The sequence below is a fragment of the Haliotis rufescens genome, unplaced genomic scaffold (assembly GCF_023055435.1).
Source record: "Haliotis rufescens isolate VD_foot unplaced genomic scaffold, xgHalRufe1.0.p SCAF_16, whole genome shotgun sequence".
NCBI classification, from domain to species: Eukaryota; Metazoa; Mollusca; class Gastropoda; order Lepetellida; family Haliotidae; genus Haliotis; species Haliotis rufescens.
Window position 1 is genome coordinate 21,721,029 of NW_025963846.1, and position 16,801 is coordinate 21,737,829.

The window sequence follows — 16,801 nt, forward strand, 5'->3', positions numbered from 1 at the left end:
ATAGATGAAGATACTCACCAAACTTGTTTGATTTATCTGATATGATAGAGGAGTTGTAGACAGAATCTTGTTTGGGTACAATGGCAACATATGCTCCATCGGGAACCTGTGAAATATCAAGATGAGAAATGATGTACAGTGTCGTCATGACAACCTACTTTTGTCAAGTAATGATGCGGGAGGTGTGCCAGTTTAACTATTGTTTGAAGGGATCCAAGTTCAGGGCTACAAATGTTTTCTGACACCTTCCAAACCTGAATTGTCTTCCAAGAAGATTTTCAACAGATATAAATATTAAACATATAGACTTTTATTAGGTACATTTATGAACATTTACTATCCCTAGAATAAATGTAATTTGGCAAACCTTTGGCTATTTCATTATTTATTCAAACAGAAGATTGGAGTGGTCATGGGAGGGGGATTGGCACCTCTTTGAAAGTTAAAAAATTAAAAAGGGGCCCCCAGATTGGGTAGGGTGAAGTATCCTTGTCTACTGGGCCAAGATAGGATAGGGTGAAGTGTCCTTGTCTACTGGGCTCAGATAGGGTAGGGTGAAGGTATCCTTGTCTACTGGGCCCAGATAGGATAGGGTGAAGTGTCCTTGTCTACTGGGCTCAGATAGGGTAGGGTGAAGGTATCCTTGTCTACTGGGCCCAGATTGGGTAGGGTGAAGTGTCCTTGTCTACTGGGCCCAGATTGGGTAGGGTGAAGTATCCTTGTCTACTGGGCCCAGATAGGGTAGGGTGAAGGTATCCTTGTCTACTGGGCCCAGATTGGGTAGGGTGAAGTGTCCTTGTCTACTGGGCCCAGATTGGGTAGGGTGAAGTATCCTTGTCTACTGGGCCCAGATAGGGTAGGGTGAAGGTATCCTTGTCTACTGGGCCCAGATTGGGTAGGGTGAAGTAGCCTTGTCTACTGGGCCCAGATAGGGTAGGGTGAAGGTATCCTTGTCTACTGGGCTCAGATAGGGTAAGGTGAAGGTATCCTTGTCTACTGGGCCCAGATAGGGTAGGGTGAAGGTATCCTTGTCCACTGGGCCCAGATAGGATAGGATGAAGGTATCCTTGCTAAATTGGCCCAAATAAGGGAGGTGGGAGAATCCTCATGCTACATACCTGATAATGGTTGAGAGTATTCAACCTCTTGCAGTCACTCTCTGTTTTAGACGAGGTGTCCTCGTCGTGAAGAATCAGCTGTCGCGATTTTTCATGGCAGAGCCATTCTGGTGGATGACCAAATAAAACTGTCAATAAGGAAATGACACAGCCCCGTTAACCCCGCTCTGCAGTGTGGAGCGCCCTCTAGCATGCCAAGGGAGACAACCATATGATGATGATCGACGATGGTGATGTACATGCAGATAATTGGATCAACATGGTACGACTTGTTTGAGTGCAGAGATTAACCATTAGGAAGCTTCAGCATTATAAAATATATATTTCGTTGCTGTGGAAACAATTTTGGGGGAATGCTTAAATTTCTTTGGATATAATTTTGGTTGCTTCATCAGCATGAGTAACATTCTGATTTTTTCAAGATGTTTAGAAAAATGAAATAAATGGCTCAGTTAATGATCAATATTATATCCTGCAATACCAAACACTCGTCTTTTAAACAAATTCTAAGAAATATTTGAATTGTTCCTTTGGCCATTGCGTCAAATGTACATCCAGCATTCAAATCTTGCTGAGTGTTATCTCCCTTTAACTGGATATTGTTGTACCATGTTGAGGCAATGGGAATCAGACAGATGTCAGTTATTGTTGTAATGTCAGTCATATAGGCAGGGGAGGTAAGTACATGAGATATCTCCTTGTAGGACAGCCACTAAAACCAAATCTTTGATGCAATAAATGTTGAACAGTCATCGCCAGTGAGAACTCAGTCTCAGATGATGGTTATACCTATGTGGTAAGTCGTATCTGGACAACAGGATCTCAGAGCCTTAAAACTAGGGCTGGGACGATACACCAACTGTGGGATCCGATACGTATCACGATTCCTTGTTCGCGATCTGATATGTATCACGATTCCTTGTTCACGATCTGATATGTATCACGATACCTTGTTCACAATCCGATATGTAGCACGATACCTTGTTCACGATCCAATACGTATCACATACCTTGTTCACAATCCGATATGTAGCACGATACCTTGTTCACGATCCAATACGTATCACATACCTTGTTCACAATCCGATATGTAGCACGATACCTTGTTCACGATCCAATACGTATCACATACCTTGTTCACGATCCGATATGTAGCACGATACCTTGTTCACGATCCAATACGTATCACATACCTTGTTCACGATCCGATATGTAGCACAATTCTTTCATGCGCTCTTATCTGTGGTGCGTAAGCCATCAGGATGGCCAATACCTGGCACACTGAGGATATTTTACGTTTTCCATGCTATTTAGTGTTTGGTGTAAGAGTTATTACAGTAAACATTTATCAATATGTTTTACATAGTGTGCCACTGGGACCAATACTTGTATCGAGGAGTGAAAACTTGCAAACCACCAATGCATAGGTGTATCATCCCACCACTACTTAACACTCAATTTGCTTCAATAACTTACATTGTGACTTCATTGTCATTCATCTTTAGAGTTTGAATGTCCAGAGAGAGAACAATTTTGTACCAGTTGAAAGATGCAAGCATGGGATTAATCAGAAAACCTGGCATTAAACTAAAGTCTTAGGATTCAAAACCAGTTTAAAACAATCACCATATGTTTCAGTGAGTGAGTGAGTGAGTTGGGTTTAATGCCGCTTTTAACAGCATTCCAGTCATATCACTGTGTGTCACCTTAATGTGGGAGGAAAGCCCGAAGTGATGCAGGTCTCAGACGTTTAACAATTCGGTGAAACCCACGAGCACGGGTATGGTGCTGACAAACCTAGAATCATAATCGGGGCGAACCGGGATTCGAACCCACAATCATAGGTTTCTGGCATGCCAAAGGGACGCAACTGTGCACAGAAAATAGCAGCGCCTTAGACGACTGGGCCACCCCTGCTTCATTCATTGGGATTCAAACCCAGGACTTTACAGTGTCATGGGCCAAGCTACCTGACTGCATTTAGAAGTATTCTAGTAATGTCAGGACAGGTGACACTTGGAACAGGCTTCACTCATTGGGATTCAAACTCAGGACATTGGTGTCCTGGACCAACCACTACGCCACCTGACTGTTCCCATAATATACTACAACATCATCCACAATGCTGACACAGCAAACAGGAGCAATAAACTCCATCATCATCATGGTTGGCCAAAGGTCAGGGAGATATCTCATGTAAACAGGAGTCATTAAAAACCTTGTTAGATAACGGTAATTGTCTAGGAGGTAAAAAAGTAAATAAAGTTCAAAAGATATTATTTCCTTTCAAAATGGATCCAAATGACCAAAGTCTGTCCACAACCCAAATGAAACATGCAATCTAGGTCAAGGATGATTCTCTCTACATATTTAAGCAGTCAAAATGCATCATTACATTGTATACATGGAAGCCAAGTTCTGTCTATAATAACTCACGATGCAATAAGTTTAGCTTTGAATGTTGATTTGGCTAATTTGTAAATATCTCATTGATACATTCTCCTTAAAAGAGGAAAGTTATGCACTGAATCAAAACAAAATAACAAAACAAACATGTTAGAAGGGTTCAAATGCTAATTAGTATCACTAACTAGCTAATAAAAGTGAAAGAAGAAAGAATTGGAAGAACTAAAATACAATGTCAATCACATGCAAAGTGAATTCTTTGAAATCAATATCAATTTGTGGATCAAATTTGTTTTGCTTCTTTACCAAAATAGTTTTCGTTTGTGTCCGACAAAATAAAATAAATCTTCTTTGCCGAAATCATGAAATTTAGACAGAAATAGAACTGTGTATACTCAAATTTAGAAAGTTAAATTTGCCACTGTACCATAAGAATACAAGTTTCCTTTAGGGATGCTTGTTGAAGTCGGTACAGAAGATCAGTATATAACACTGAGTCGGCCAAAATGAGAAGGTCAAGGTTATTTAGACATCAATGCCAGACATTCAGGACGTGTTTGCATGCGCTTGCTGTAGGAGAAGCAGCTACAGATCAACAAAGGCAACGAAAGAGAGCTACTAACGCCATGCAACAACATACCTCCCATACCCCAGCATCGTCACACTGTAACATGCCGTTGAACCGTTTCACCCTTTCATATCAGAGACCCCAAAACCCATTCCAGTTGAATTCAAGTCTTAGACTGTTAGTCCAACAACTATCTTATGATTTTTTTTATAGTTTTTTAAATTTTTCTGAATTTGTCTACTTGGATGCTACTAGTTCATTAACTTCAACATAGATATTCATCTACAACCATACATCTTCAACAATTTGAAAACTTTTCTTCCGATAAATAATAGAAACATACCCTATTAAACAAGGCAAGGTGAGATGGATCACTGTTAAAATGCAAATTTCAGATATTTTCTGTTTGTTTTCAACTGGAGCCTTATAGATGAGACAAGATGGTAATACGTCATGGTGCCGATTCTGTCAGTAGACGGGTAATACGTCATGGTGCCGATTCTGTCAGTAGACGGGTAATACGTCATGGTGATGATTCTGTCAGTAGACGGGTAATACGTCATGGTGCCGATTCAGTCAGTAGACGGGTAATAAGTCATGGTGCTGATTCTGTCAGTAGACGAGTAATACGCCATGGTGACGATTCTGTCAGTAGACGGGTAATACGTCATGGTGACGATTCTGTCAGTAGACGGGTAATACGTCATGGTGCCGATTCTGTCAGTAGACGGGTAATACGTCATGGTGCCGATTCAGTCAGTAGACGGGTAATACGTCATGGTGCCGATTCTGTCAGTAGACGGGTAATATGTCATGGTGCCGATTCTGTCAGTAGACGGGTTATACGTCATTCTGCCGATTCTGTCAGTAGACGGGTAATACGTCATGGTGCCGATTCTGTCAGTAGACGGGTAATAAGTCATGGTGCCGATTCAGTCAGTAGACAGGTAATAAGTCATGGTGCCGATTCTGTCAGTAGACGGGTAATATGTCATGGTGCCGATTCTGTCAGTAGACGGGTAATACGTCATGGTGCCGATTCTGTCAGTAGACGGGTAATAAGTCATGGTGCCGATTCTGTCAGTAGACGGGTTATACGTCATTCTGCCGATTCTGTCAGTAGACGGGTAATATGTCATGGTGACGATTCTGTCAGTAGACGGGTAATACGTAATGGTGCCGATTCTGTCAGTAGACGGGTTATACGTCATTCTGCCGATTCTGTCAGTCGAAGGGTAATATGTCATGGTGACGATTCTGTCAGTAGACGGGTAATACGTAATGGTGCCGATTCTGTCAGTAGACGGGTTATACGCCATTCTGCCGATTCTGTCAGTCGAAGGGTAATATGTCATGGTGACGATTCTGTCAGTAGAGGGGTAATACGTCATGGTGACTATTCTGTCAGTAGATGGGTAATACGCCATGGTGACGATTCTGTCAGTAGACGGGTAATACGTCATGGTGACGATTCTGTCAGTAGACGGGTAATACGTCATGGTGACGATTCTGTCAGTAGATGGGTAATACGTCATGGTGATGATTCTGTCAGTAGACGGGTAATACGTCATGGTGCCGATACTGTCTTAGACGGGTAATATGCGTGGTGACTATTCTGTCAGTAGACGGTAATACGTCATGGTGACTATTCTGTCAGTAGATGGATAATACGTCATGGTGACTATTCTGTCAGTAGACAGGTTCCGGACAAGTTTGAAAGAAATGAAGATTTTACAAATTGTTCTGAATGTAAGAATATTTCTTGAGAAGAGATGTTTTATGTGAAGTCAATGAACTAGCGGTGGTTAATACATAAAACTATTAGAAGATGAACAATCAGTCTATGGAATATTATGGGATATGCAGCAGTCGTCATTCACCACCTCAATGTCCCTGACCACCCAGCATGCTGGTCTGTTTCACACACTGCAGATTGTCAATATCACACCCCCAGATAAAGTTACGGAATATTAACACACACGTGAAATAAAAACATCAATACACAGAACAAACTTAAATAGAGCGAAGTGACAACAGAACCGATCTCTAATATTAACTTCAACTTTGGAAGAGAATTGTTTTCCAACTTTTAACTGAATTATAGACAGAAGTCTCGGACTCAGCATTGTTGTTTATCAGGAAGTGATCTGGAAACAAGTGATTTTTCTCTATCTGCTTGAAATGTGCGTTACTTGGCAGTGAGCCAGAAGCAGGTCATGGATGATGTGAACATGATTGAAATGTGCACCACTTCAAACGTGTCAGTCACATTGTTTGATCACATACAGTCAAACGGATTGGAATCTTCTGAGTTTTTCTACAGATATACATTCAGTTTAGAAAAAAGTGATTTAAATTTCAGAAATTGATTTTGCCTCAACTGACAAATTTGAATTACATGAGACAGAATTCACTCAAATCAAGGCTTGTTAGGAAAAAATATCAAGAGTTACCTCCCTTATATCAAAGGCAAACTTTCACAATTAATTTAATAAACTTTTGGGATGATGAATATTGGACAGAGCAATCATCTTGGTAAAAAAAATCCCAAGCCATCATTTTGAGAAAGCAAATAAATTTTAACAATTTATGACCCAAAAGTTACAATGGAGACTTTTTTTAATCAATTTCATGTCTGCATGAATAAGACATAAGCCTATTATTTGAGTGTGAATTCTGATCCATATGAGGTAACAATCATTGGACTGCAATTCACAAACACTGATTCATCGAGAGGCACATGACCGCATCGCATCATCAAGGTCATCAGTACCACTAAGTAGCGACATTCCTCCCTAGGCTAAGATACGACATTCCTCCCTAGGCTAAGATATGAAAATAACTGCTTCACAGCAATGGATTCTCCAGAAAGTTTACCTTATGGCAGGAAGACAAGGACAGTGCCACGCCTGGGGGGAAGCTGATGGGTGAGTGGGTGAGTGAGTGAGTGAGTGAGTGAGTGAGTGAGTGAAAGTTTACCTTATGGCAGGAAGACAAGGACAGGGCCACGCCTGGGGGGAAGCTGATGGGTGAGTGAGTGAGTGAAAGTTTACCTTATGGCAGGAAGACAAGGACAGGGCCACGACTGGGGGGAAGCTGATGGGGGAGTGATTGAGTGAGTTTGTTTTTAACGCCGCACTCTGCAATATTCCAGCAATATGATGGAGGTCTGTAAATAATCAAGTTTGGACCAGACAATCCAGTGATTGACATCATGGGCATCTATCCACGCCATTCGGATCAATGACATGCATCAACCAAGTCAGCGAGTCTGACCACCCGATCCCGTTAGTTGCCTCTTACAACAAGCTTACTCTGGGTTGATGAAGACCCATTATACCCTGGATCTTCGGGGTCGGGATGCTGATGAGGGTTTGGGGGCAAGGACTGGATGGATGCTGATGGGGCTTAATGGGTTGGGAGGGGCATGCTGATGAGAGTTTGGTGTTTGGGGTATTGTGTGGAACCATCACAATACCCCATGGATTGGCCACTGGCTGGTATGCACTAGGAATTCCTTATAACAAAGACTCATTTTGGGGGTCTTTTGATCCCTTTTGATTAAAATATTCCCCAACACAGTATTGTTCAGGTAGAATGACCTACGACCTACGTGGAATGTTCTTGATGACTCTGATCACATGATGTGTCACATGACTTCCATTGAAGTGTTTGCAAATAATCAGCAGTCCAGCTTACCCAAATCTAAATCTTCTTTGGCCGGTCGACTGCTGAAGGGAGCATTTTTATACATAGCATCAAGTATCTTCTCTTTAATCTGTGAGATTGTGTCACAGTCGAGGACTTTGACTGTGTGCGTCTGTTTCTGCTCAGCATAGCTGTCCATATCCAGAACATTCAGCGTCTACAACAAGGGGAGATAACTCAGAGATGCCACTCAGGTCCATTCAGCTTACTCTGCATCCTACATAGTGTTATTGTTGGAATCTTACCAGAAACACTTGCAGGGCAAGTTATAGTAAGAAAGTAGAAACACTTTCACTGTGGTATTGAAACAGGAGGAGTGAATGAATGCTGTTTTATGGCACAGTCAGCACTATTCCAGCCATATCATCGCAACCTGTATATAACGGACTCTGGACAAAACAAGCCAGTGGTCGATGGCATGAGCATCTTGGCACAGCCTGACCAGCAAGCTCTTGATTTCATCTGCTCTAGTGACATGCATGGAGATTGTGCCACAATATCAGCAGTATCTCACGACTTCCCAAGTACTTACCATAATCTTATAGTTAATCTGCTGCCTGATGAGTTTATCCTCAGACAGAGAGTACCTGGCTTCGCTGGTCACCGAGTCAACTGGACCCTTGGACACCTGTTGCTTGATGGCCTGGTACAACATGAACAGAGGCTCCCCCGCACACTCCTGGGGAGAAATAGAGGCCTTGTTTAACATACATTCATAGAGAGAAGGGGGGTCACGGCCTGGTACAACATGAACAGAGGCTCCCCCGCACACTCCTGGGGAGAAATAGAGGCCTTGTTTAACATACATTCATAGAGAGAAGGGGGGTCACGGCCTGGTACAACATGAACAGAGGCTGCCCCGCACACTCCTGGGGAGAAATAGAGGCCTTGTTTAACATACATTCATAGAGAGAAGGGGGGTCACGGCCTGGTACAACATGAACAGAGGCTCCCCCGCACACTCCTGGGGAGAAATAGAGGCCTTGTTTAACATACATTCATAGAGAGAAGGGGGGTCACGGCCTGGTACAACATGAACAGAGGCTCCCCCGCACACTCCTGAGGAGAAATAGAGGCCTTGTTTAACATACATTCATAGAGAGAAGGGGGGTCACGGCCTGGTACAACATGAACAGAGGCTCCCCCGCACACTCCTGGGGAGAAATAGAGGCCTTGTTTAACATACATTCATAGAGAGAAGGGGGGTCACGGCCTGGTACAACATGGACAGAGGCTCCCCCGCACACTCCTGGGGAGAAATAGAGGCCTTGTTTAACATACATTCATAGAGAGAAGGGGGGTTACGGCCTGGTACAACATGAACAGAGGCTCCCCCGCACACTCCTGGGGAGAAATAGAGGCCTTGTTTAACATACATTCATAGAGAGAAGGGGGGTCACGGCCTGGTACAACATGAACAGAGGCTCCCCCGCACACTCCTGGGGAGAAATAGAGGCCTTGTTTAACATACATTCATAGAGAGAAGGGGGGTCACGGCCTGGTACAACATGAACAGAGGCTCCCCCGCACACTCCTGGGGAGAAATAGAGGCCTTGTTTAACATACATTCATAGAGAGAAGGGGGGTCACAGCCTGGTACAACATGGACAGAGGCTCCCCCGCACACTCCTGGGGAGAAATAGAGGCCTTGTTTAACATACATTCATAGAGAGAAGGGGGGTTACGGCCTGGTACAACATGAACAGAGGCTCCCCCGCACACTCCTGGGGAGAAATAGAGGCCTTGTTTAACATACATTCATAGAGAGAAGGGGGGTCACGGCCTGGTACAACATGAACAGAGGCTCCCCCGCACACTCCTGGGGAGAAATAGAGGCCTTGTTTAACATACATTCATAGAGAGAAGGGGGGTCACGGCCTGGTACAACATGAACAGAGGCTCCCCCGCACACTCCTGGGGAGAAATAGAGGCCTTGTTTAACATACATTCATAGAGAGAAGGGGGGTCACGGCCTGGTACAACATGGACAGAGGCTCCCCCGCACACTCCTGGGGAGAAATAGAGGCCTTGTTTAACATACATTCATAGAGAGAAGGGGGGTCACGGCCTGGTACAACATGAACATCATCCCCCATCCCCTACTGACATGACATTGGTTTCTTGGTCTGGTTTCAACAGTTAGTACTATTCCAGCTATATGACAACTGTCTGTGAATAAGCGAGTCTAGACCAGACAATCCAGTGACTGACATCATGAGCCTGATCCCGTTAGTTGCCTCTGACAGCAAGCATGGGTTGCTGAACACCTGTTTTACCCCAGATCTTCACGGGGGGATAAACCATTGGTGAAAATGATGAGTGTTTTGACATATAATCGGTTTGATGCTGTCTTGCAGTCCACATATCAAACAACACTGGTCCTCATGACGGACAAAACAGATCTGTCTTTGCTCACCTTCAGGAATTTGTACAACAGGAACGAGAACCAGTTGGTCAGCATCTTCTCAGCGACTGATTCATTCCTGAAAACAGAACAGATTTGTAATGAACTTCGTATATAGTGGACCTACCATTTTAATGACTGGCTAAGATATGAAAGTGAGTGAGTCAGACGCTATCAGCAACAGTCTGGAGCCCAAATACAGGGCTTCATTGTACACATGTTGGGTGGAATGAGTTAGTGAGTGAGTCTGACGCCATCAGCAACAGCCAGGAGCCCAAATACAGGGCTTCATTGTACACATGTTGGGTGGGATGAGTGAGTGAGTGAGTCTGACGCCATCAGCAACAGCCAGGAGCCAAAATACAGGGCTTCATTGTACACATGTTGGGTGGGATGAGTGAGTGAGTGAGTCTGACGCTATCAGCATCAGCCAGGAGCCAAAATACAGGGCTTCATTGTACACATGTTGGGTGGGATGAGTGAGTGAGTGAGTCGGACGCGATCAGCAACAGCCAGGAGCCCAAATACAGGGCTTCATTGTACACATGTTGGGTGGGATGAGTGAGTGAGTGAGTCTGACGCTATCAGCAACAGCCAGGAGCCAAAAATAAAGGGCTTCATTGTACACATGTTGGGTGGGATGAGTGAGTGAGTGAGTCTGACGCCATCAGCATCAGCCAGGAGCCCAAATACAGGGCTTCATTGTACACATGTTGGGTGGGATGAGTGAGTGAGTGAGTCTGACGCTATCAGCATCAGCCAGGAGCCAAAATACAGGGCTTCATTGTACACGTTGGGTGGAATGAGTGAGTGAGTGAGTCTGACGCTATCAGCAACAGCCAGGAGCCAAAATACAGGGCTTCATTGTACACATGTTGGATGGAATGAGTGAGTGAGTGAGTCGGACGCCATCAGCATCAGCCAGGAGCCCAAATACAGGGCTTCATTGTACACATGTTGGATGGAATGAGTGAGTGAGTGAGTCTGACGCCATCAGCAACAGCCAGGAGCCAAAATACAGGGCTTCATTGTACACATGTTGGGTGGGATGAGTGAGTGAGTCTGACGCCATCAGCATCAGCCAGGAGCCCAAATACAGGGCTTCATTGTACACATGTTGGGTGGGATGAGTGAGTGAGTGAGTCTGACGCTATCAGCATCAGCCAGGAGCCAAAATACAGGGCTTCATTGTACACGTTGGGTGGAATGAGTGAGTGAGTGAGTCTGACGCTATCAGCAACAGCCAGGAGCCAAAATACAGGGCTTCATTGTACACATGTTGGATGGAATGAGTGAGTGAGTGAGTCGGACGCCATCAGCATCAGCCAGGAGCCCAAATACAGGGCTTCATTGTACACATGTTGGATGGAATGAGTGAGTGAGTGAGTCTGACGCCATCAGCAACAGCCAGGAGCCAAAATACAGGGCTTCATTGTACACATGTTGGGTGGGATGAGTGAGTGAGTGAGTCTGACGCTATCAGCAACAGCCAGGAGCCCAAATACAGGGCTTCATTGTACACATGTTGGGTGGGATGAGTGAGTGAGTGAGTCCGACGCCATCAGCATCAGCCAGGAGCCCAAATACAGGGCTTCATTGTACACATGTTGGGTGGGATGAGTGAGTGAGTGAGTCTGACGCCATCAGCAACAGCCAGGAGCCCAAATACAGGGCTTCATTGTACACATGTTGGGTGGGATGAGGTGACACAGGGTTTAATGTCGCATTGACGATTATTGCAGTTATAGAGCAACATGTGTGTGTGTGTGTGTGTGTGTGTGTGTGTGTGTGTGTGTGTGTGTGTGTGAGCATGCATGTGCTTGTGTTAGTCAAGAATAAGGCCAGTTTTATAGTGCCAGCCCACTGAGACACCATGCTGTAGAATAACATTGATACCCGACTCATGACTCCGAGCCGATCAATCCTTGTTTTATCTCCTTAATGCCAAATGACAGACAGAGAAACAAGAAGTACCATCTTTTTAAAGTCTTTTGGTATGACATGGCGGGGTATCGAATCCCGTGTTAGAACAGAAACCCACATTTACCATATTTGACCTTCTAATGATATCAGCAAATTTTACACAGATGAGGAATGCCTTTTGGTATGACATGACCGGGATCGAACCCTGTGCTGGGAGTGAGTGACTATGGTTTTTCTGTGCTTTAAGCAATATTCCAGCAATATCACGACAGGGGGACACCAGAAATGGGATTCACACATTGTACCCATTTCGGGAATCGAACTCGGGTCTTCGGCGTGACGAGCGAACTCTTAGACCACTAGGCTACCTGACCACGCCTCAGTGTTGGGACTGAAACGTGCATCACCATTGCGTAACGGTTCAAACAACAGAGATGAGGATACAAGTGAGTGACCTGTACACTAAGTACAGACAGACATATTCTAACTACATCAGCAGAGCCTGGAAATGATCAAGACTTTGTCAAACAAATCAGTGGTTGACAGCATGAGCAATGAGGTATCGGGGTCCATGGCATACAATCAGCCAGGTCACATGTCACGCCCACCAGATCCTCAGTAATCAACTCTGACAACATTCACGGGAGACAGGGTTGGTTGGGTGGTTGGTTGTTTAACGCCGAACTTAGCAATATTACAGCTATATGATGGCGATCTGTAAGTAATCAAGTCTGGACCAGACAATCCAGTGATAAATATTATGAGCATTGATCCACCGATCCTGTTAGTCGCCTTTTACAACAAGCATAGTCACCTGTTACGGCAAGCATGGGTTGCTGAAGACCTATTCTAACCTGGAATCTTCACGGGTCTGGGAGACAGGGGATCTATACTTTTGTGATTCATTCATATCAGGATGGCTGCAAGACTGAACTGCTCTTTGGGCAGACCTACCTTCTCAGTAACAGCTTGGGGTGATTTTTACCCTCTACCGACTTTTCTATGAGATCTGCCAGCAAAGTTTTCAGGATACTGAAATAAACAACAGAGTTTCAAATATATTTTAGAAAACAACACTGTCTGGCAGTGAGTGAATGTTGTTTAGTGTCGCAAGTCAGCAATATTTCAGCTGTTCCACAGCAGCCGGGAAACAAACCAGCCTTGGCCAGGCAAACCAGTGGTTGACAGCATGAGCACTGCTTCTTGCAACTGGAGTTCAGTGACATGCAATCAGCCAGGGCTCAATCTCAACCCTCCTAGCAGTCAGCTGCTCACCAAGTCTCATGGAGGCCTCCCCAAATACCTTGGAGGAGAAACTATACAAGACACTCATGTATTATTAACAGTTACACTTGCTACTTCAGATTTATTGCATTTGCAGCAATAAATGACCTAACTGATAAACTTACAACAGTATAATAAAGTTGCCAATTGGGTCCAACATATAACAAACACAACTTAACAATCAGTACAAGAATGAAAACTTTTTAAAATCTGACGGAGTTTGAGGTGAGCTAACACAATTCTGTCATTTGTATCATGATTTTGACATCGAAGCCAAAGCAAAAAGAAAAGATTCAAAACACTAAAAGGAGCTTGCAGATCGGCCATGAATTAAATGGGAATATATGATGGCGATGCCCTGTTTGATTGGTCATTTACAGGAACATGAATATTTCATGGAGAGTGAAAGAAAACAGTTTTACTGCCTTGAGCATCCTTGGGAAAATTCCTGCTCATCTCCATTCTCAGCCTGACATTTTCTATCCTGAGATCAATGGAAGAATATTGCCTGATCAAATGTTCTCAATCTCAGTTGTCATATTTCCAAGCAAATTCTTTAACAGAATAGTACAAGCTCTCCATTTCCGTAGCCTCTGAAACTTAAGTCAATACTAAAAAGTTACAAGGGTTGCAATTTCACTGACAGGAAGCGAAGAGATATTGATTCGGGCAACAGCTGGTAGAAGCTCCATGCACAGCTACAAACTCTGTGCACTGCCACAACAAACTTCACATTAGAGTGGTTTGAATCTCAAAGCATTACAGTCTTATTCTGCATATGGTATTCCAAAACTGCTGGGTCAGCAAACGACCACTCATGTGTCATGTCCGAGAAGTCAGAACTTATTATGACCATAAGGACAGAGGACTGACTACATGCTTGGCCTAGAGCTCGCTTGGACCTCCAGTCCTGGTGAGCTAAAACTTAGCCTCCAATAAAAACCTGGAATGTCTGGAGTGACTACATGCAGCATATTCCTTTATGTGATCGACTGAATGACAATCACTATAACGCCTAACTCCTCACACAGGCACTCTGAGAGCTCTCAACACCACCAACATAATGTATCCCATTTTTCCTATTAACTATCCCATTCTCATATTCAAGGACAGCTCCACACACCCACAATCTTTAAACTCCTCACAGAGTTACTCACTCAGTAGCATATTCCATTTTGGTTTGAAGAGCAACGGTGATGAGAGACGCTACATTCACACGATCTCGGAGCTGGAATGTTTTACTGGATTCAAGAGTGCGTATAAAAATAAGGAGAAACGTCTTGTTGCTCATGAGTTGGAAGAAAAGAGCCAATCCTCGTTCTACATCTTCCTGGTTTCTTCGATAGCCAACCTGAAAAATGGAATTGTCATCACTTTAATCTCATCATCTTGTAACAAGTTATCAAATCTTTAAATGCATCTTTTTTCTCGTATCATGACAGCTAAAATAAAAGCCTTTCAAAAATAATTCAGTGTCATTAAGCTTGTTTACCAAAGAGAAATCCATTTACACTCTGTTAAAAGAAAATCAAAACTTAATGAACCCCAACTAAATCTAATTTCTAAAAAGTTAGATAATGTTTCCTTTTTCTCTAAAGCCTTAATTAATATGCGCTATCATGCTCTAAAGATCTTCATTAGAATAAGCTAAAGAAACACACAAATTTGAATCCCTTCAGCTGCTCTTTGATGTGAATGTGACAAGCTAGCAGAACTAATTAGCATAATGGCAGCGAGGAGGGATTTGTGAGTTCTCATGTGAAAACATCACTTTGCCAAATTGACCTGCCAGACCCTTGTCCTTCATTCTATTGTCATTTGCATAAATGTATTCCGGGAAGTTGCATACTTTTTACAACAACCTTTTACACCCATTAAATTTTAAACACTTAAATATTGGAAGAATTCTGAAGATGATTCTAAGGCTCAAAATGAAACTTTTTAACATCATAACGGCATACAGAACAGTCATCCAATCAACCTACTGCTCATTTTGAACTCTCCCATAAGAATAGATGGAAGGTTCCATTTTGGGTTTAAGGGGGTCTCACCTGGAGCTCCTTGATGACCGAGTGGTTTTCTACCCCAGGGAACAAGACCTTCATACAATAGGTTCTGTAGTCCCAGAACGGAATTGACACTTGGCCGTACAAGTCACTTGTCAGCTCTGTCATGTCGGTTTGAAGTTCCGCAAAGGCTGAAATAAGATTAATTGCTTATAATTTGTATGACGATTGATTTTGACCTGTGTCACAAAGTTTTGATGAATGAAAAGTTACCCTTTGATTTTACAGTATTGCCCGATTTTCAGGGAGCATTGGGCAGAGTGATGGAGGCTGCATATGTTTGCGTACTTTGCCACTTTGGCTCACACCATGGATATTGACAGGACAAATGTGGGATTGGAAAGACAGTACATTAAAGCAGTACTTCCTGGCCGGTGTTTTGACTGACCTTCCTTGCACTCGTTGGCCACTCGAGCCTCCAGCGAGTCCATCTGGATCCTCATCCTCTTCATCATATCGTTGCTACGACGAGACTTCACTTGGTAGGCGATAATGACGATAATGACTAGGAGCACCAGTACGCCTGCACCGACTGCAATACCGATAATTGTTGGCAGCGTCAACATTTCTGCTTCCTCGTACTTGAGACGACCGATGCTGAATGTCAGGTTCTGGCCAACAATCACCTGGAGAAGAAAAACAGGGTTTATGAAGTGGGCTCTGACATCATGTTCAGTTATTGCATATATTATCATTATTAAGGAAGAGAATATATGGATGTCAACTACTTCATTACGAGGAACACAACCTCATCACCTGATGAAGGAGTAAGCATATACTCCAAAATGTTCTGTTCCTCATAATAAAGAAGTTGACATCCATAAATTCTCTTCCTTATGTGTATCACTTCTAAATGCCTTTCAAAGACTTGATTTTCGTAATTATTATCATTTTTATTTTCTATCCTTCAATATATCACTCGAGATCAATGAAGGAGAGCTATGATCCCTGCAGTAGCCTTCGTTACCCATCATTGTCTCACCCTCTAAAGCTGAAGCTCTATGAGTCAAATACCCCGCTAGTTGTGATGATTCAAGCAAGGACTTCGAATACAGGAAGCAGTGTAACCTTCCTATCCTTCACATTCTAACCTTCCTCCATCTTCAATGTCACGTTTGACATCCCCACCCTTTCCTTTACAGAGAACTCATAGCCAAATCCTACCACAACTTCTGGAATGTCGTTTCCCTTCTTGGACTGTGGCTGACTTTTGGGTGGTCGGCACGTCAGTTGTGTGGCAGCAATGGAGGTGACGTTGCAGAGGCCGGTGCCAATATGGACGGTGACGTCCTCCTTGGGAATGGCCGGGTTCAGGTTACTTCCC

The 16,801-nt window shown here is 43.6% G+C and overlaps 1 protein-coding gene across 8 annotated transcripts in view; it reads right to left on the reverse strand.

Annotated features, from left to right (window-relative positions):
- The window catches only part of LOC124119250 (plexin-A2-like), a 233,609-nt gene that overhangs the window by 18,584 nt on the left and 198,224 nt on the right, over positions 1 to 16,801 (reverse strand). For 6 of the 8 annotated variants that reach the window (XM_048396990.1, XM_048396985.1, XM_048396986.1 and 3 more), the window contains 10 exons: positions 16,642 to 16,800; positions 15,866 to 16,103; positions 15,463 to 15,608; positions 14,569 to 14,762; positions 13,082 to 13,159; positions 10,217 to 10,283; positions 8,333 to 8,479; positions 7,792 to 7,957; positions 1,119 to 1,246; positions 19 to 106 (listed from right to left, as the gene is read on the reverse strand). In XM_048396990.1, the coding sequence (XP_048252947.1) occupies positions 19 to 106; positions 1,119 to 1,246; positions 7,792 to 7,957; positions 8,333 to 8,479; positions 10,217 to 10,283; positions 13,082 to 13,159; positions 14,569 to 14,762; positions 15,463 to 15,608; positions 15,866 to 16,103; positions 16,642 to 16,800 (1,411 nt within the window). The remainder of the gene's footprint in view (positions 1 to 18; positions 107 to 1,118; positions 1,247 to 7,791; positions 7,958 to 8,332; positions 8,480 to 10,216; positions 10,284 to 13,081; positions 13,160 to 14,568; positions 14,763 to 15,462; positions 15,609 to 15,865; positions 16,104 to 16,641; position 16,801) is intronic. The other 2 variants (XM_048396991.1, XM_048396989.1) reach the window with 1 other exon arrangement.